At 46.1% G+C, this 20,566-nt stretch overlaps 1 protein-coding gene across 3 annotated transcripts in view; it reads left to right on the forward strand.

The window, feature by feature from the left end:
* The window catches only part of NRP2 (neuropilin 2), a 216,527-nt gene that overhangs the window by 93,301 nt on the left and 102,660 nt on the right, over window positions 1-20,566 (forward strand). For all 3 annotated transcript variants that reach the window (XM_033170007.1, XM_033170016.1, XM_033169999.1), the window contains exons 4-7: window positions 2,393-2,623; window positions 4,978-5,133; window positions 6,917-7,086; window positions 9,701-9,856. In XM_033170007.1, the coding sequence (XP_033025898.1) occupies window positions 2,393-2,623; window positions 4,978-5,133; window positions 6,917-7,086; window positions 9,701-9,856 (713 nt within the window). The remainder of the gene's footprint in view (window positions 1-2,392; window positions 2,624-4,977; window positions 5,134-6,916; window positions 7,087-9,700; window positions 9,857-20,566) is intronic.

Here is a 20,566-nt window from a genome sequence, read left to right on the forward strand (position 1 = left end):
TACTTTTGGACTCCTTTGTTACATTTGCCAAGGATGTTCTGAAGTTGATCAGGAAGGAAGGAAGGAAGGAAGTCTTTGCCGAGTCTCATTTTCCAAGAATTGTTCTGCTACCTTCCTCCCACCTAAGATTATGTCCAGCATACTTTTATGTCTGAAATAATGATGGAGCTGGTTTTCAGTTTCGTGATATATCACCAGCTAAACACCACGATATACTGACATATCACAGTGTCTGAAATATGGGTGGAGCTATGTAGAGCAGGGGTCAGCAACCTAAGGCCCATGTGCCGGAAGCGGCCCGCGGAGGTCGTTTGACCGGCCCATGAGCTGCCCCCGAGTTGCCCACTTGCGCACTGCGCTAAACCGGCACGGTGCGGGAACTCACTTCAGCGGCATCGAAAATCACGTCTGCGCAGACGCTGCATATCGTGGTTGGGCGCGATCTGGCCCATGGAGTGATTTCTGCGGGTCTGATCTGTTCCAGGCAAGATAAACCTTGCTGACCCCTGATGTCTAGGCATTGGCTGGCTTCATGGTCGTCGTCGTCCCCCACAATTATGTTTCGCAATATAATACTGCCAGATCAAAATTATGAAACCAATATCATAATATGGACTTGAATCTGGATTTGGATGATATATCACTCAGTTCTAACACACATCATGATTCATGATATATGGACTTGGGTTATGGGTGATATATCAAGTTATTGCCCAGCCCTAGTGGTGTTGTGTTCTTAACGATCATGTCTTCCTTCATAGGGAAAACAACTCATTTTGAAAAGGGCATTGACTGCCTGGGACACAACTGAGAAATTCAAATGAACTTCCTCACCCGGTAGTTTACTAGAGAGTCGTTCAGTGACCGGGATAATATCCCAAGACTTATTCTTCATCATCCCAGACAGTCTGTCTCTCTCCCACCCTCTCTCTCCTCCCCCCACTCCCAGCTTTTATCAAGTCTTGGATTCCCAGATGTTGGACTACAACTCCCATCCACCCCTAGCTAGCAAGGGATGATGGGAGTTGTAGTACAGCAACATCTGGGGACCCAACTTTGAGAAAGTCTGCTTTACACTGTGGAATCCAATATCCATAGCTATACACACACACACATAAAGAAATCAAAACAACTCCTCCTCCTCTTAGGAATACAAAATGTTATTTAAATATCAAAGCACTTTATCTCTGAATTACATATTCAAAGTATATACAGGCCATGCGGGGTCTTCTGTTCCGTGCCCTTTAGTAATGGTTTTGAAATGAAAGGAGAATGAGAAGAAGCCCATTACGTGTGGTCTGTTGTGTTAGCAAATTTGGTGATTTGTTTTCAGATGCCTATATCTAAGCTGGTCAACTAGAGTCTACATTGCCAGGCAATCCAATTAAGACCCACTCATTTTGGAAGTCATCTGATTAAATTAATTTACATAGCCATTAGTTTAACATTGCCATTGTGCATCTTTCATCTCCCTTAAAGGGGCCGAATCACCTCTCTCTCTCTCTCTCTCTCTCTCTCTCTCTCTCTCAATATAGCACAAGCGCACACACAAACAGCTCTGTTGTGGTGGTTGTTAGCAGTGTGTTAGGAATTGCTCACAGTTGGAATTGTGCGTTTTTCTGAGCAACGCCTGCGCAATAAAACAAAAGACGGAACAGTTGTGAAAGTTAATCCTCTGTTAAAGCAGTGGAACATCGGGGGTCTTGTAAAATTCCTTGTTCCAACCCCTCCTCTCCCCTCCCAGTGACCCGTGGGCTAGAGAATTCAATTGCTAATTGTCTGGTCCCTACAGAGCGATAGTTTTTTATGCAGTCATAGCCTGAACAGAATGCAACCCCTTTCTCCCCCCAAGGCACCTTGGGTCAGCAAGAAATTGAAGGCACTTAGCCGGCTGTGGCACAATGGAGGGCAGTGTTGGGTTCACCGCTAAATAAGTGGTAATATTGTCTTGTGTTGCTGGCAGTCTGAAAGCGTTCCATAAGGATGTGAATAACTTGCATTTCTGGCGGTTAGCATGGACAAGTGAGAAAGGGGGTTCTGTTTGTCCTCTCGACCAAATCCCTCATTCCTACCCCCCCAGACGTTTAAAGCTGAGCCGCTGTGCCAGCCGCGACTTTTCATGTTCCGTTTTTATAGTGCTTAAGATGCTGGATTTCAGGTGTCACCTCAGTAAGGCTGCTTTCCTAATTGCCACTCTGATGGAAAATAAAATGGGGACAGTAATATTAATAATTAATACTTTTGCGAGGCTGTGGCAATTTTCTGCATGAGGGATTTAAGTGCTTTAAAAAAACCCCCCCCACACACACACACAATTATGAATTACGCCTCTCAGCTTGGCTACTGTTAATGCCGATGTGGTATGTTAATGTCCCCTTGTTTCTCGCTGTAGGCTCTGAAGATTGTTCCAGAAACTTCACCGCTTCGAACGGCACCATTGAATCCCCGGGTTTCCCTGATAAGTACCCTCACAATTTGGACTGTGCTTTCACCATCATGGCCAAGCCAAAGATGGAGATCGTCCTTCAGTTTTTAACCTTTGACCTGGAGCACGACCCCTTGCAAGTCGGGGAGGGAGATTGCAAGTATGATTGGCTGGACATCTGGGACGGTATTCCTCAAGGTAAGGATTAAAGTGATGTATCGCCAAGGCTCTCTTCCGTGTCTGGCTACTGTCACACTAACAGCATCAATTTTGAGCCTGCAGAATTCCATAAAGGTCATAAATTGCTAACACTTTACGGCTCCATCCAATCTCACATGTTGTTGCCTTGTCCTTAGCAGGGACCAGAGCTTAAATTGAACAGTGATAGAGTTCCTTTCTATTTCCTGTGCCGGCATTGCACCCTTACCGGTTCAGTGTAACTTCAGGTGATGTTAAAAATACATTGAGACCTTAAAACAACCTGATTCATATAATCAGACCAAAGATGGCATCTTTGAGAGTTCTCTGAAGTACTCTGATCTCAGAGACTCCCTTAGCCAGAAAGTATAGAATAGACCATTTTCTGCATTGATTGCATACGGAAAAGTTTTGTACGACGCCTTGAGCACGATTTTTATTTTAAAAGTTGCCGAGAAATGTTGTCCATCAATCGACCAATCACAATTTTTCATGGTAGCGAAGCAACGTATGCACTAAAAGTGAAAAAAGCTGAAGGTTAGGGATTTCAAAGGCACAAACATGTATGATTACCGGTACAGTGGTGCCCCGCTAGACGAAAATAATTCGTTCTGCAAGTTTTTTCGTCTAGCGGGTTTTTCGTCTAGCGAAGCGGCAATGTAAACCGCGGTTTTCGCTAGACGGAAAAAAAAAATCGGAAAAAAATTCGTCTTGCGAGGCAGCCTTCCGCTAGACGAATGCCTTCGTCTAGCGAGTTTTTTGTCTAGCGAGGCATTCGTCTAGTGGGGCACCACTGTACTTGCGTTGAATAAGAACCTCCACCAGAGGACCAGGCAAGAGAGCTCTCTATATGTGATTTCTTTATTGCATAATCCCAGACATGTCTGCTCAGAATTATGCACCATTGAGTTCAAGGACTGCAACCATAATCATTCATGGCCCAAGAACCAGTTTGTAGGTAGATGGGCTGGTAAAATTTATGGTGGACTACTGACTTATGCACAAAGCTTGCTGCAGGCAGCATTTTATGCAACAGCCAATAAGCTTAAGCATCTGTTTAGGCTGCTATGCTTTCAGAGAAGAGCTCTTGGAAATCTGGGGTACAGAGACACACTTGTGCAAATTAATTGAAACAAAGCATGTTTTCTATGCCACATTGATCAGTCTGTCAAGCACCCACAAAATAACCTTCAGTTATTATGGTGTCGGAAGCCTGCAGCCAATAGAAGGAATGATGCGCTCGCCACAATATATTGAGGTTCTATGAAAGAGAGTTATTTCAGAGCTGGGAAAGAGGTATCCTGGTGGTACTGGGATTTTGCAGCAGGACCTAGCCCCCTGTCACACATCAAAAGTGGTGAAGAAATTCATGTAAAGGTAAAGTGACCCCTGAACATTAGGTCCAGTCGTGTCCGACTCTGGGGTTGTGGCGCTCATCTTGCGTTACTGGCCGAGGGAGCCGGCGTACAGCTTCCGGGTCATGTGGCTAGCATGACAAAGCCACTTCTGGTGAACCAGAGCAGTGCACGGAAATGCCATTTACCTTCCCGCCGGAGCGGTACCTATTTATCTACTTGCACTTTGACGTGCTTTCGAACTGCAAGGTGGGCAGGAGCTGGGACCAAGCAACGGGAGCTCACCCCGTTGTGGGGATTTGAACCGCCGACCTTCTGATCGGCAAGCCCTAGGCTCTTTGGTTTAACGTACAACGCCACCCGCGTCCCTTTTGAAGAAATTCATGACAGAGCAGCAAATACAGGTACTTGATTGGCCAGGGGATTCCCCGGACGTAAATCCCATTGAGAATTTGTGGGCTATATGCAAAAGTCGCCTCCGTGCTGTAGACTGTACGACTATGGAGAAGCTCAGTCAGGTGCTGATTCAAGTGTGGCACAGGAATCCAAAAATTAAGAGTGACTGTTCGAAACAAGTAGACTCCATGCCAAACCGTGTTCAGATGCTGCTTAAAAATAGCGGAGGTCATATCCGTTACTAATGTACGTATATGTGAGTTTTGTACATGTAACGGTATATGTGAGTTTTGTACAATAAACTACTGTACTAAATTCATTGTTTGTTTCAATTAATTTGCACAAGGTATATGTGAGTTTTGTACAATATGTGAGTTTCGTACAATAAACTACTGTACTAAATTCATTGTTTGTTTCAATTAATTTGCACAAGGGGGTACATGTGAGGGGTTTTCATCCCTGCATGTTTTCATTTTCATCTTGTAGCATCTGATAATACGGATGGCTTATTCCTGCCCCTGCAAACCTTCCCAAACCACGTAGGCAAGATGACGACAAGTTTATCTAACCGAGAGTTGTGCTTTTCTTCTGTTTCTGTTGCAGTTGGCCCCTTGATTGGCAGGTACTGTGGAACTAAAACTCCTTCGGATATCCACTCAACTACTGGCATCTTGTCACTCACGTTCCACACAGATTTGGCAGTGGCCAAGGATGGTTTCTCTGCTCGCTATTACTTAGTTCCACAGGAGGTGCCAGAGAGTAAGTTGGCATCTTGTTCAGTTCGAGCGTTCGCCAGTATTCCTCTAGTTCCAGATTCTGCACTGAGGACCCTGAATGAAACAAAAATGTAGCCACGTATGGGTAACTTTTCTGAATTCCCCATCTCGGAATTATTTTTAGTTTTGCCATTTTAATTTCACGGCAGAGCTCAACATTTGGTCATCTGGAGCCTCTCTTATTTGTTTTGTTCTCCTTGCTCACTGCTAACACCCAAGCTTCAGCGGCAGATTTAGAAATTGCTATGGAAACCCTAAACCCTAAATTAAAATGTCAAAATTTTGTGAAATAAATTTGTTCAGAAACATTTCAGATTGGAGTTGGGGGTATGCTCTGTATAGGAGGAAGGAAGGAAGGAAGGAAATTGAAGCCATATTGAAAAAGTATGAATTTGAACAATTACCGTATTTTTCTCTCCATAAGACGCACTTCTTTCCTCCTAAAAATTAAGGGGAAATATCTGTGTGTCTTATGAAGCGAATGGTGGTCCCTGGAGCTGAATTGCCCAGGGGCCAAAAGCAGATAGTGCTTTTTATTTTACAAAGAGAAAAAGGGGTGTTGAAAGGACCCCGCTCAGCAGCTGATCAGCAAGAGATCGGGAGAGAGATAAGAGTCCCTGCTCCCTTTCAGCCCCGCCCTCCATTGTTGAATGTGCTACAGAGGGAGGTTGTTTGTTTCCCCAGCAACATGTGACTGGCTGATTAGATTATTTGTCTGGAAACTGTAGAAATGGTTCCCTTTCCTTCAGAAGCTGCAGAAATGTGAGTTGAACCCCATAAAATTGGGCTTTTCCTCTTTGCTTTTCCCCCTCTGCAAAAGGAGCTTTGCTTTTCTCCCTTTGCAAAAAAGCTGCAAAACTTTTAGCTGATCCTCAAAACAAAACAGGGCTTTTCCCTTTGCAAAAAAGCTGCAAAACTTAGCTGATCCTCAAAAAAAACAGGGCTTTTAGAGGAGGAAAACAAGAAAAAAAATTTTTTTTTCTTGTTTCCACCTCTAAAAACGAGGTGCGCCCTATGGTCCGGTGCACCCTATGGAGCGAAAAATACAGTAGAATGTTAACAGTTGTCTCTTCCTCTAGTGTGTGACATCACACCTTGGTTTTTTTAAATCTTTTTTTTAATGTCATGGGTTCAGAGCCTGTGCTACTTCCGAAGTTGTTGAACTATAAATCCTATCACAATCCCTGACCATTGACCATGCTGGCTGGGACTGATGAGAGTTGGAGTTAACCACATCTGGAGGGCCGCAAGATGCCCACCAGGATAACAACAGCATAAAAAAACTGTAAATGCTGCCGGGGGGGACGGGGACGGACAACCACCTAATTTATAGAGATGATTTGGAAATTAGCTATGCACACCTGCAATATATTTAATTGCACTTGGAAAATTTAGGGCTTTCTTCAGGCTTTTAGTGAAGAATTCCAGTTTTCCTTGCACTTTGCAGGAGATTGCCAGGCAAGAATGTTCCCGACCTGCAATAGTTGCAGCACTTTGATGCAGATGAGAAGGGATTTGATAGAGCTCCAGATGTGAGCTCTTCCGCGGCTGTTTCTGAACATTAATATTTCATCGGCTTTTCATAGGTGCATAGAGACAATTCTATTTTGTGCTCATTTTTGCAGACACATGTTTTTTTAATTCTTATTTTATTTGATAGGATGTTATGAGGCCATTAGCGGCGTTTCCCTTAGCGGAGCTGCAGAGATTCATTGGGGGGGGGGGGGGGCTTCTTTCTCTTCTAATCCACTCTCCACCTGCTCTAGACTTTCAGTGCAACAGCCCGTTGGGGATGGAATCCGGCCGAATCTCCAACGAGCAGATCACGGCCTCCTCTACTTACTCGGATGGCAGGTGGACCCCACAGCAGAGCCGGCTCAACAGTGATGACAACGGGTGGACTCCTAATGTAGACAACAACAAGGAGTTCCTGCAGGTATGTGTGCCCAGCTCCAAGAGAGCAGTCGGCAGAGGGTAAGTGGCACTCGGTAGCCAAGGAAAGGATAGCAGCACGATTCAGAAAGGCTGGTACCGAAACCATAATATCCAGCTTAGCAACAGTTGAATTGCCAGGCAACTGGTGAGATCTGATGTTCAAGCCTTTGTCATCAAACACATGGCCAGCTAGAGTCCCCAGCTAGCATTCTCCTCTATGAAAAAGATTGGCTTGGCATGGGCTGGCATGCTGTGTGTCCATGGAAGCAGGCTTGGCAGGGTGATGTGAGGGGAAACAAGTGTCTTTGTTTAGACACATGGTTTGTCTTGGCAGGGAGCTGCCACTGCCCTCTGGACTTTCAGGTCACACACACACACACACACACACACACACACTTTCTCCTTAAACGAAACTGATTACCCTGCTGTCAAATTGACCCCAGTACATGAAGCTTGTAGAATCTCCTTGTTGCATGCTGGGAATCAGCAGGAGGGCATTGAGCTGCTGTTTGGCAAAGGCGGGCGTGACTCTTGCCTTCATGAACTGAAGGCAGCACTGTTAGGCCATTAACATTCCTACAAAAGTCTCGGCTTGACCTGGTGGCCCCTGAGCCTTGATGGGCTTTCCAGAGGGCTAAGAGAAGAGGGCACGTGGCTGCTTACGAGCCCCGTTGACTCTGCGACAGATCGAAAGGAGGCGTGTGCTAGGCGAGCACAGCTAGAACAATATTTATTCTGCCGGGGGATCTCAGTGCGTAACAGCAGCTGGGGGAAACCAGCAGGAACGTACAAAAGGAAGGTTTTAGCAGGGGCTGCACAGAACCAGTTCGTGGCAGCAAAAAAGTCATATGGGTGGGATGGAGAACCGTGTGGTGGGAAGTGCTAAAGGGCATTCAACACGGGAAGTACTGGAACAAATGGAGCGACTGTCTGAATCTTCATGGCACAATTACTAAGCCAGCATGCCTTGATAAGCTAAAAGGTAAAGATAAAGGTACCCCTGACCGTTAGGTCCAGTCGCGGACGACTCTGGAGTTGCGACGCTCATCTCGCTTTACTGGCTGAGGGAGCCGGCGTACAGCTTCCGGGTCATGTGGCCAGCATGACTAAGCCGCTTCTGGCGAACCACAGCAGCGCACAGAAACACTGTTTACCTTCCCGCCAGAGGGGTATCTATTTATCTACTTGCACTTTGACGTGCTTTCTAACTGCTAGGTTGGCAGGAGCAGGGACCGAACAACGGGAGCTCACCCCATCGCGGGGATTCGAACCACCGACCTTCTGATCGGCAAGCCCTAGGCTCTGTGGTTTAGACCACAGCGCCACCAACGTCCTTTGATAAGCTACTACATCACTAAAAATCTCCAAAAAGCATGAATTGGACACCACAACTTAATCTTACATGCGAAAAGACACGCCCCGCCCCAAACAATGCATGTTGACCTCTTTTCCACTGCAGATGAGGCAAGAGCTTAATTTGGGTGAAGATTCTCTGGCTTGAGCTTTGATTTTATTTGGGTTTGAAGAACATCAAAGCCAAAATCTGTTATTCAGCTCATGGTCGGAGGCTCCTCCCAACACAATGCTAGCACATGCCTTGCCTGAACCAGAAAAAAAATGCTTTTTCACTCCTGAAATCTGTCGGCATTTGCTTGCAACAGACTTAGCAAGGCATTGGGGGGGGGGCTGTCCCACTCTGTATGATTAATGACATAACGGTAAAGGGGCACACAGCCTGTTTTTGCTCAGATTACTTCCACTCCAATGCATAATTTTTATCATGGCTTGCAACTGAGGCTGGCACACAGTTGTGCTGGGCATTTTTTAAAGAGACATAGTAAGGGTCTCATCCCGGAGATGTTTACGGTTCAATCTGACGAAGCAACGGGAGGCAGGGAAGTGGGGAGGAGGCGGCAGGACGGGCACTTTCAAAATGTGCTTCTCTCCCTCAATTATGAACCTTGCAGCAAAACCAGGCAGGCTGAAAACATTTCCTTCTATGGCTCACGGGCTTCCACATCTAGGGATGTTAACTCAGCTGGTCTGAAAATTGATCCTATTAAGTTCTTATACTGGAACAGAGCTTAGACAGAATAGGCAACTCTAAACATGGCCAGTGGCAAAAGCTACAGCTGCGTCACATTGATCTAGTAGAAATGAAATACCGCCATGCTAATTTATACCAGCTGAGCACCCGATCCTGAGGTCTACTTTCAAACATCTCCTTCTTGAAGCAGCTACAGCCCTACATGGCGAGACCTGGAGAATGCCTTTAGCAAAACACGCTACTATTGTATGCTGTTGGTGGCTCCGAGATCCATTGTGGCTCACGATTCCATTTGTATAGCCTGCCTTTATTGGCACCCAAGGCAGTGTACATGGGATCATGTCCATCGATCCAGGCATTGACCTGCCCCAGAACAGTGGGGCCTCATATGCCTTCAGACCAAACCCATATGTCTTCACAACTGCTGTCGAAGGATGTGCTGCTTCGAGAAGGTTGCATCTGAAAACGTTTCAAGCAAAGAGCAGGTCCACCTTACTACTGCCGAACTTGTGACGCTTCTGTCGTTCTTCCTTCGCGCTCTTCCCCTCTCCTTCCCCCCCCCCCACAGGTGGACCTCCGCTTTCTAACTGTGCTGACAGCCATTGCTACTCAGGGTGCCATCTCCAGGGAAACCCAGAATGGCTACTATGTCCGGTCATACAAACTGGAGGTCAGCACAAATGGGGAGGACTGGATGATGTACCGCCACGGGAAAAATCACAAGGTGAGTGCTTCCTCTTCCCCACAACCCCTCCCCCCCAAATAATAATTCCAGACTGCAAAGGATTCTGTTGGTGGTTGAATGGAAGGTCTAAATTGACTTGAGTTGTTGCTTTTCTGCCAAGATGCAAAACATGGAGCTGTCGCCTCCCCCCCTCCCCAAGTAATCTTTATTATCTCTTGAGGGGTGAGGAAACAGTGTTCCTCCTTGACGGTGGTGGTGGGGGGGAAATCTGGCTGCTGTTGTGCCTTGCTCAGTGGAGAGAGCCTGCGGTACGTCTGTGGACTGCAAATGAAGGAGAAAATGTTTCCGCGGCCCGCGTTTTGCCATAGAAGATTCATGGAGCATTTATGGCCCGAGCCCCGTCCACATGCTGGGTTAACAATCACAAAACCGCATGAAACTGCAGTTCAGGAGTTATTGAGGCTTAGAAAATGAAAGGGCACAAATCCTGAGAGGGGATCACAGTGTCCTAGAGAATAAAGCCCAACGATAAATAACGAGGAGCAATTCGGTTTGTCAGGGATAGGGGATGTGCAGCGGCGGCGGCAGCAGCCGTTGGTTGGCAGTGATGCATTGACCTCTCTCTGCTTCTGCCTCCTCTGTCTATAAATATGGCTGTGTTGACCCTTGCTGATCCCTCAACCTCCGAATGCTTAGTGTTTGCTCAGTGGGGGGGGGGGAGGGAAGGCACTTACTTTGTGCTCTGGGCAGGTGTGCGAGAGAGCAGGCCGCATGGAGTGCAGCTGTTTATAATAAAGCGGTCTCTGCTCTTGGGATGGCATGGAGCTGTCATTCATCTTTGCCTTTGTTGTGAAGGCACTTCTGAACTGACCCTCGGTGCCCTCCGCTGCAGAACATGAATTCAAACTTTGCCAGAGCAAACCCACCTTCAGCTAAGAGGGAGGGAAGCTTCTCGAAGGTGCAGCGACTGCTAGCTAGGAGCAATAGTAGCTTCAGCTTGGCTGCTGCCAGGCCTCTCTGCACTGGGGGAGGCTTGGGGCACCAGTGTGGTGTAGTGGTTAAGGGCGGTAGACTCGTAATCTGGTGAACCGGGTTCGCATCCCCGCTCCTCCACATGCAGCTGCTGGGTGACCTTGGGCTAGTCACACTTCTTCGAAGTCTCTCAGCCCCACTCACATCACAGAGTGTTTGTTGTGGGGAAGGAAGGGAACGGAGAATGTTAGAAAAAAAATATTAGAATATCGTGGAGAGGTTCATTTCTTTCAGTAATTCAACTTAAAAGGTGAAACTAATATATGAGATAGACTCATGACATGTAAAGCGAGATATCTCAAGCCTTTGCTTGTTATAATTGTGATGATTATGGCGTACAGCTGATGAGAACCGCAAAGTTGAAATTGTTAATTTGGGGTTCTTATCAGCTGTACACCATAATCATCACAATTATAACAAGTAAAGGCTTGACATATCTCGCTTTGCATGTCATGAGTCTATCTCATATGTTATACTCCAGTAGCTAATGAAAACAATTGCTTACATAAATGGACTTTTCCACGATATTCTAATTTTTCGAGTTTCACCTGTATATGCTCCCATGCCGATCTCATTAAAGGAAGGGAAATAATCCTTAGAGTTGTCATCATCAGCCCTTTGGATGAACCTGAGCCAAGGTTAACCTTCTGGCAGGATTTGGAGGGAGGTGATTCATGTGAGATTATATCTACAGCATTCACAGATCTGGAGAACTAGTTAAAAATCATGCTCTGGAAGAAAAGGCCATAAATTACTCGAGATTGTCACTTGTAGGAAATTTGCCGTTCACAGCAAACGGAGATGTGAGGTGGGTTTTGATAAGTCTTTCTTGTCACATCTGGTTCTCTTCTTCTTAGCCCATTTAGTATGGTAAGCCCTGGTTGCTCTCATCTGGAGCAAATAGGGTGGAGCAACAGGCAAGCCAGTGACTCCGAAAGCTGATTTGTCCCAGCTGAGCAACCCCATCGTTTGATATTAATCCAGAAATCTAATTTCCTTCAAAGCTATTCCCTCCCTACCCCGCAAACTCAAGATCCCCCCCCCCATTTTAAACAAAACATGTCCCTATTTTAAACTGGCCTCAGGCTGGAATTAGACATTTGACAGCAAATATGGAATCTGGGGCAGGGCAGTGTGGTGCTTGGTGGGGTGGGGGTGGGGAGAGAAAAGTTGGCATGGGATCTGCAGGAGAGAAGAGTCGGGCAGGGGGGGCAACTCCTAAGCCTGCTCCCCACCACCTGTCAATCATCCTCTTTAGTTCCTTCTTCTAGTCCAGGGGTCCCCAAACAAAGGGGTCCCCGGGGGGCTGGATGTGGCCCAATCGCCTTCTAAATCTGGCCCACAGACGGTCCGGGAATCAGCGTGTTTTTACATGTATAGAATGTGTCCTTTTATTTAAAATGCATCTCTGGGTTATTTGTGGGGCATAGTTCGTTCCTCCCCCCAAAATATACTCTGCCCCCCCCCACAAGGTCTGATGGACAGTGGACCGGCCCCCTTGCTGAAAAAGTTTGCTGACCCCTGTTCTAGTTCCTTTCCCCTCTTAAATTGGAAAACCTGGTCCAGCTGGGTGCGGACAGAGACTTGGGTGGATTGTGAAGGGGTTGCAGAGGAAAAGCAGCCTTCGGGGAAAGGATTAAGGCCCCGAGTTGCGCTGATTACTTTGTTCCCCATCCCTGTTTAGCAGCTAGCTTCACATTAGTTCAGCAGTTGCAGGCTGAATGTGGCAGAAGCTGGCCTGGAAGGAGTATTTTTCAGCCCCATTATGTAGCGGCAAGGGCGATTCAGCCGAGGGAGCTCAATTTTACAACAACCCCATTACCAGGCACAGTTCAAAGCCTTGGTCAGGCCACACCTGGAATACTGTGTCCAATTCTGGGCACCACAATTTTAAGAAGGATGTTGACAAGCTGGAACGTGCGCAGAGGAGGGCAAGCAAGATGACCGAGGGTCTGGAAACCAAGCCTTATGAGGAGCGCTTGAAGGAGCTGGGTATGTTTAGCCTGGAAAAGAGGAGACTGAGCGGAGATATGATTGCTATCTTCAAATACTTTAAGGGCTGTCAAATGGAAGAGGGAGCAATCTTGTTTTCTCCTGCTCTGGAGGGTACAACTAATGGCTTCAAGCTGCAAGAAAGAAGATTCCGACTAAACATTCGGGAAAACTTTCAGGCAGTAAGAGCTGTTCGGCAGTGCAACAGGCTCCAACGAGAGTTGGCGGAATCACCTTCCTTGGAGGTTTTAAAGGAGAGGTTGGATGGCCTTCTGTTATGATGGGCGTTTCAGCTGAGATTCCTGCATTGCATTGGAGTCCCTTCCAACTCTTGATTCTATTATTCAAAAGTGTTGCTAATTAGGATATCTGAGGGATTGTCTCGTTCTGTCAGCACCTGCCCCTTTCATGGAGATCTGCTCGAGTGGTTTTACTTGGTGTCCTTTGGGTGGCCGAGGCCCAACTGGATGGATCATGGAAGTGGGCCTCCTCTGTGACTATGCCTAGTTTTTGGGACTCCCTACCTCTTTAGGCCACCTCATGAGAAGAGAAGACTCCCTGGAAAAGACCCTGATGTTGGGAAAGATGGAGGGCACAAGGAGAAGGGGACGACAGAGGACGAGATGGTTGGACAGTGTTCTCGAAGCGACTAGCATGAGTTTGGCCAAACTGCGGGAGGCAGTGAAAGATAGGCGTGCCTGGCATGCTCTGGTCCATGGGGTCACGAAGAGTCGGACACTTCTGAACGACTGAACAACAACAAACCTCTTTAGTTCTGTATGACTTCTGTCTAAGACATTTTTGTTCTGGCAAGCGTATGACCTGCCAGGTCAATGATCTTCTGGTGACTAAACCCATTGACTTTGGATTGCTTTTATTTGTTGCACCTGCCTCTGTTTTTATTATTTTTGTTACTGTTTAATCCTTTCTCTCGCCCCCATTTTATAATTTTAAAATTGTTCTGGGAGTACAGTGGAAAGGTGAGAAGGAACTCTTTCAAATAAATCAATCCAGAGGGAGTTGAATCTTGTATGAAATGCGGGATACAGAGCAGAGGCAGTGCAAAACGCTCTTTTTGTGGGTTTCATATTTGATGTTCAGGTACAGGGAATGAAGAAGCTGGTTTAAGTGAAAATGGCCTGAATGTGTTGTTCGCTGGGGGAAGCTGATTGCACAATCTCTCTCTCTCTCTCTCTCTCTCTCTCTCTCTCTCTCTCCCTCTCTCCCCCCCCTCTCTTTCTTCCAGGGTGCTTTCCTCTCCTTTCAGGAAGCCCCAAAAGTTCTGAACTGAATGCACAGATTCCATGCTGGGTTTCTTTTGTGGTGCCTCAGTGCAGCACTCTGCATGGTTCAAATTGAAATAGCTACGCCATGCCAAATAGATTTGTCAATTCTGCCGCAGTGTGATTTGGTGCCATGGAGTGCAGGGAAAGAGAATGGAGGAGGACTCTGTCAAATTCTACTTATGCATGTATATGTGTGTGTGTGCACGCCGCACACACACACACAGAGACAGACATACGTACCGTGTGTGTCTCTGTAGCTAGCAGTGAGTCCCTTCTCTGCTGAATCTGTAAGTTGGGCTCAGAGCCAAATTTAACTGGTGCTACTGACAGGTCAACTAACATCTACATCTTCATAAAAGAAATTGAGACAGGGAGAGCCAAAGAGGCAGGGAGAGCTGCGTGAAGCAGAGCTGGAAAAGAAAGATTATATTTTCCCCAGAAAGTAAGAGAGCCGCCCCCACCTTCAGTCATCGCTGGTACCAAGGGAGGCGAAAAGAGCTGGTGTTGTTGGGGATTTCTATAAGCTGTGAAGGCCAGTAGACTTCCAGTTCCCTGGATGTTGGCAGTCTTGATGCAGTGCGCTAAAGGCAAGGGACTAGGGATAAGTTGAATAAAGAGGAGGGGAAGCGAGATTAACGAGAGCTTTCGGCAGAAGGGGGTGGCCATGTTGTTTTTCATAAAGAGCAGCGCTGCTTTTGGGGAGAAGGAGGGATGGAGTGGGGTGGAAAAGGATTTGCATACCTGACACCTGAGCTGAACTGATTGAATTCTCCAAACCTCACCTCTGCCATCAGCATCACTGAACAATCTTCAGGTCCTTCAGGAAGAGGAGAGTGTTTTCACCCACAAAAAAATACTGGTCCGCCCATCTTGGGTGTCTTCTACTCCAAGCAAAGTTCGTTTTTTGTTTTTTTTTAAATCTGCTTGGAATAGACAAGCCAATAGACAAGCCTTACTCAAATTATTTGTGCCATGCCTTGAGAGCTGCATGAAGCATATACAAATACATTGCAGCAAGTGGGATCTGATGGGGGACAAAGAGGAGGAAATCTTCTCTCTTTTCGCCTTCCCTCTTAATCTCCCCACCCCCAGAACTGGATTCGAGGACAGCCGCTACCATTGCAGCCCCTCTACTCAAGCCAGGAAGTGCCCAACATGAGTAAGGATTTGCGCTGTCACTTCAATCCCCTTTCTTCCAGCCAGGACAGGAGTAAAGAATTTGGAGACGGCTGAATGCAGGGAGCTTCCTTCACCCCTTGCTTTAGATGCGAATGGGGTAGACACTTGGTGGGACTGGTCATGGGAGCATGATCTTAAATCGCTTGCAAGTGCAGGATTGTGCTTCTAATGCGGGATTTCCCAAACTTGAGTCTCCAACTGCTTTTGGACTACAGTTCCCACAATCCCTGACCACCGATGCTGCTGGCTAGGGATGATGGGAGCTGTAGTCCAAAAACAGCTGGAGACCCAAGTTTGGGAGATACTGTCAGTGGATTAGGTCTGATTCAGACACGCGTCGAACTGTCCCTGGCCTGTTCTAAAGACCGGTGGAGGAGGAATCCCTGTAAAATCGGAGACCAGCTGCTGGAAGCCTGTATGCATGGAAGTTTGTATGGTCTATCGTATACAGTGGTACCTCTGGTTATGTACTTAATTCATTCCAGAGGTCCGTTCTTCACCTGAAACTGTTCTTATCTGAAGCACCACTTTAGCTAAAGGGGCCTCCCGCTGCCACTGTGCCGCCAGAGCACGATTTCTGTTCTTATCCTGAAGCAAAGTTCTTAACCTGAAGCGTTATTTCTGGGTTAGCGGAGTCTGTATCCTGAAGTGTATGTAACCCGAGGTACCACTGTACGGACGTTTCTCATGTAAGTGCATCGCTCATGTTGAAGTGTTAAGCGGTCGGATCTACACCCATATATAATGAAAGCCAGGCCAGTTCCTTGTTCCTCTTTCCTTCTGAGTCGTCGTGTGCCTGAAGTTTCTCTGCTCTCCACCCAAAGCCCTGTCTCTCTGTAGCAGAAAGATAATCTCCACAGACATCCCTCCTTCATGCATCTCCCTCTGAAGTCCTGAACCCCCTAATCCTGTTAGTGTTTTTTGTCTTGGGGGGAGAAGGTAATCCAAGTGGTCCAGAGAGACAGGCCCAGGCACGCACGAATTACACAGGGGAACTTTCTCCCAAACTCTGCTCCCCTCCCAGAAAACACAAGCCCCTCTCCCTTTTAACCGCCTTGGAAACTCTTGACGAGAAAACCAGAACTAAAAATAAATAAGGCGAAGGAAGGGTCTTTGGGATCATAAAGTGCTTCTTGGATGTAATGTGCATTCGACCCACCTGGTTTTTTTGCTTTCCTCTCCCTGCTGACACTGTAGCTGGCAGGGTTCCCCACACCCACTGGAACTAAAAACACACACACTCCAAACCGACAGTGGGACATTTTAACATAGAAGAGCATGAAATCCAATGTAGGGGAATATGGGGGGTGGTGGAATAAAGGCTCTTCATCCGGCCATGTCATTCTGTACACTCCCTTGGTGTCTTAAAGCAAATTAATTATGTAGGTCAGATCTTTATTGACTATCGATACGCGTCGACCCGCCGGATAGCGAGAACCAGCAGTAAATGTTAAGTATATGCACGAGGTGAAGGGCAGGTGTTTGTCTTGGGGGGGCAGTAGCAGTTTAAAAAGGAAAGGGGGGCGGGTAAAGCCGTTCATTTGGGTTAAGAGCTACAAATTGGGAAAACTACAAATCGAAATAGTCGGTTGTTTATTATGTACAGTTTACGACTCTGCTCCTCCACCAACACACCTTCACAACTCAGACCCCATAGACAGCATCCAGAAAACGTTCCTTTTGGTCCTCCTCTCCAATCTTGGTGTTTTCCTGTTCTGTGGCTTCAACACCTTCCTTTCTTGGTCACCATATGCCCAAAGAGAAGAGGCTTGGAAGGGCAATTCTCTGTACCTCCAGTTTCCTCGCATGCATAAGCTGCGATCAGGATGTGCCAAGCCGACAGCAGCCCTCCCAGTATTCCTGTTTTTGCTGGCTTCCTGGGACAGCGGGAAACATGGTAGTCCAGGCCACAGGAAGTGGTTGGGGAGACTGGGTTTGGCTTGATAGAGCTCAAGATTAGTAGACCCTTCACCACAATACGGACTTCTTTCAATTCCATCTGCCGCCTTGAACTAAAACTGCTTGAGAGTTGCATTCGGCTCATGATGACTCTTACTCTGGTATGACCCACTGGCCACTCGCCTCTTGAGAGTGGCTTGTTGCTAAATTCATATTGTGCCCCCTTATATTGATGCATACTGGGTGTGGAAAATAGTTTTGAGGCAGCTAAGGATCTGAAATGGCAGAGTACGGCTGGGATGAAAAATGTCAAACATGGACGAGTGTGTGAAGTTCAAACTTTTTATGCTTGTGAGATGACAACGAAAATGTTATTTTCTAGAAGCCCTGAGCGTTGCATGTTTTCCATTAATAATACATTGTGGTGCTGTTTTATGCCTTGGGAAGCTGCCTGTTTGCATTTAGTTCCAATAAAAACGAGGAGGCTTGCCTCGCAGTGTGCTCTCAGCAATAGATTTAAGTGCAGAGATTTCGCAGGGAAAAACCAGGAAGTTGAGTTTTTCAAACGTGCTTTGCTTTTGGGGGAAAGTCCGAAGAGACTTTTGAAACAGTTGTGATCTCCTGTGTGCACTGAGCAGTAAGATCAAATCTGGATACCAAACACTCCAAATTACAGGCAGCTTGCTTCATCGTTGTTTAATTAATTTCTCTCCCTTCAGGAAGGCATACTCAAACCAGTCAGAGGGGCAGATGTTATTCACGTGTGTATTTTTTTGTACCAGGGAAAATATGAGTTAGATTGGAGATAGTAGAGCTGCCATTTTGCAATCTGGGCACCCACATTGGCTGCCCTCATAGCTAGTTTCTTATGGGCTACTTGAATGAGAATAATTTGACAAAGGACATGGTCTAGTCCTTTTGTGCAACACAGCACAGGTAGGAGTTTGAGGCACGCCAAACCCATAACGCCCAACAGTTGGAAGAAGAGTGCTAAAGGAAGGGTAAAGAGTTGGGGAATGATGGATATATAATATGGCGGAATGTACTGGAAAATATCTGAACGAAGTAGTATTGTTTGATCTACATTCAATAATAAGAGAGGTAGACGCATGGGGATTTGACAGGAAGTCTGATTTGTGAAATTAAAGTTTTGTCAAGTTAAGTTTGTTATGTAAATGTAGGTAAGAGAGTCTAGGCATATATAGGTATGTATAAGTAAGTGGATGTATGGACTATCTAATTATATGCCTGGCTGAATATTCCCCCCCCCCTTTTTCTAATTTTTTTTCTTTTAGTTTTCTCTTAAGATATAAACAATAAGACACAGATACGACTATGTTAAATTTTATTCAGTAATATTATATAATAGCAGTTGTAATACTTTGTTACCTTTTTTTTCTTTGTTGGTTAAACAAAATGAATTAATAAAAATTAATTTTTTTAAAAAAGGAAGAAAGCCATCGGACTGGAAGTGTCCTTTGTCGAGGAGGCTAAAAATCAAGGAGAGTGATATTTGAAGCAATCTGTATCTTGAATTTAGGAAGTAGACTTAGGGCAGTAGGGGATGTGATCAAGATAATGTCTGGGGCAGTAGTTCATGAGAAAGGCACTGTTAAGCTGAACAGCAAAGAGACCGGATCTTTGTAGAATTTAAGAGATAATTTTGTTACCATTTAAAGCCCTCAGAAGAAATACCACAATGTAATTCACTTTGGACTCTGTATCATTCTGCCTGTGCAGGTAGCAGGGACTGTTATTGCACAGGAAAGAGTGAAGCCCTGGATAACAGCGGTCGCTCCCCGGCCTTTGAAATGGCTCAGTCTGTTTCGGAGCGCTCCGTTTGATTTTTATTGCAAGTTACGCATACCTAAATCCTTCAATTTCTGGAGGTAAGGCCAGGCTAAGAAGAATTCAGAAGTCTTTAGGCCTGCCCATCTGTTTGGAATTAGACACCTGGCTGAATCTAATGAATGGATGTAGCCTGAAGTTGTGACGCAGCAGCTAAAGTTGTTAACACTATTTCGCCCGCCCCCTTCCCTCTTTGAAATAAGAGGCTGTACCTAAAGGCTGTTTATCAGCGTTTCAGAAAGGATTGATAAAGATGGTGGAGCCATAAAAAAGAGAAGGGTGTAAACGAGGAAGTGAGAGTTGCTAAAGTTATTGGCAGCGACCCACTGCTTCAAACAAAGCATTGCCCCCCTATAACTTTCACACTGCAAAGGAGGCTTAAAAAATAAAAATAAAATTGGTGTTCAGACTGAAGAAACAAGACAGAATTAGAAGTAATCACCATATGGAACAAATCAAGGGAGAAGGTGGCTGAAAAGGGGGGAAAGATAAATTGCAGAGACACTTCAGAGAATGAAGGTTTTGCAGCAGAAGTTGCGAAAGCAGCAGAAGTAGGATTAGGAGGGAAATTGAAATAAGGGCAGGCATTGGGGAGGGGGTCCCTCTTGTCTTAGGTTCTTAGATGACATGCTGCAGATCAGCTTTGTGGGTTTGACACAAAGCTACAGGCTTTAGCTTCAGTGTCGAAATATATCCTGGCACACAGAATCTTGGATATTGGCGCACATGAAGGCCACTCACAGCAGACGCTGATGTTTCCAGGCCTCCTGCTGAAGGAAGGGTATTCGGCGACCGCTGAGCAAGCGAAGGGATAGGAGGAAGGAGGGGTCTGCCGGGATAAAAGTAGGATATTAAAAACACATCAACCACGCTGTGTTTCTAAACGGTACCAGCGTGATCCGTACTCTCTGGATTAGCATTTCTGTTCAACTCTAAACCTACCCCAGATCCCAATTATCAACACAGATTTTTTGCAGGCAAAGGCTTCCTCGCTATACATATCGCTTGACTTTGGCTGTCCTGAAGATGGGAATCGACCACCGCACACACTTGTTTCAATTGTGGCACAGTTGTCACTGACGAAAACAGGTCTCGTGGATTTAGCAAGGAGTTTATTCAGCTCTTCCTAGCACAGTCTCCATTTGCTGGCATGCCAGAATCCGAGAGAGATGCGCTGCTGCTGAGTTGTCTCTATAGGCTTTTAAGTATTTTAAAGTTTCGGATGCGGTAGCAATAATAGCAATAATAAAATGTAATAGGAGTAATAAGCAACTCATCCGAACATGCTCTAACAATGGTGTCTCCCATTATAACGGTTTTTGTGGATGGCCATTCTCGGCAGTGGTGAGAGTCGAGCATTTCACTTTTAATTTGTATACCGTCCTTCTATACACAAGACGTTTTACAAGCTGAAAAAAATAGAACAAAATAGACAGCAATGACCACACACTTAAACAAGGGGGGGGGGCTCCTTTAATCTCACTGTAAACATGTGATACAGTGACAATAAAGT

This window comes from Lacerta agilis, chromosome 1 (genome assembly GCF_009819535.1).
Source record: "Lacerta agilis isolate rLacAgi1 chromosome 1, rLacAgi1.pri, whole genome shotgun sequence".
NCBI lineage: Eukaryota > Metazoa > Chordata > Lepidosauria > Squamata > Lacertidae > Lacerta > Lacerta agilis.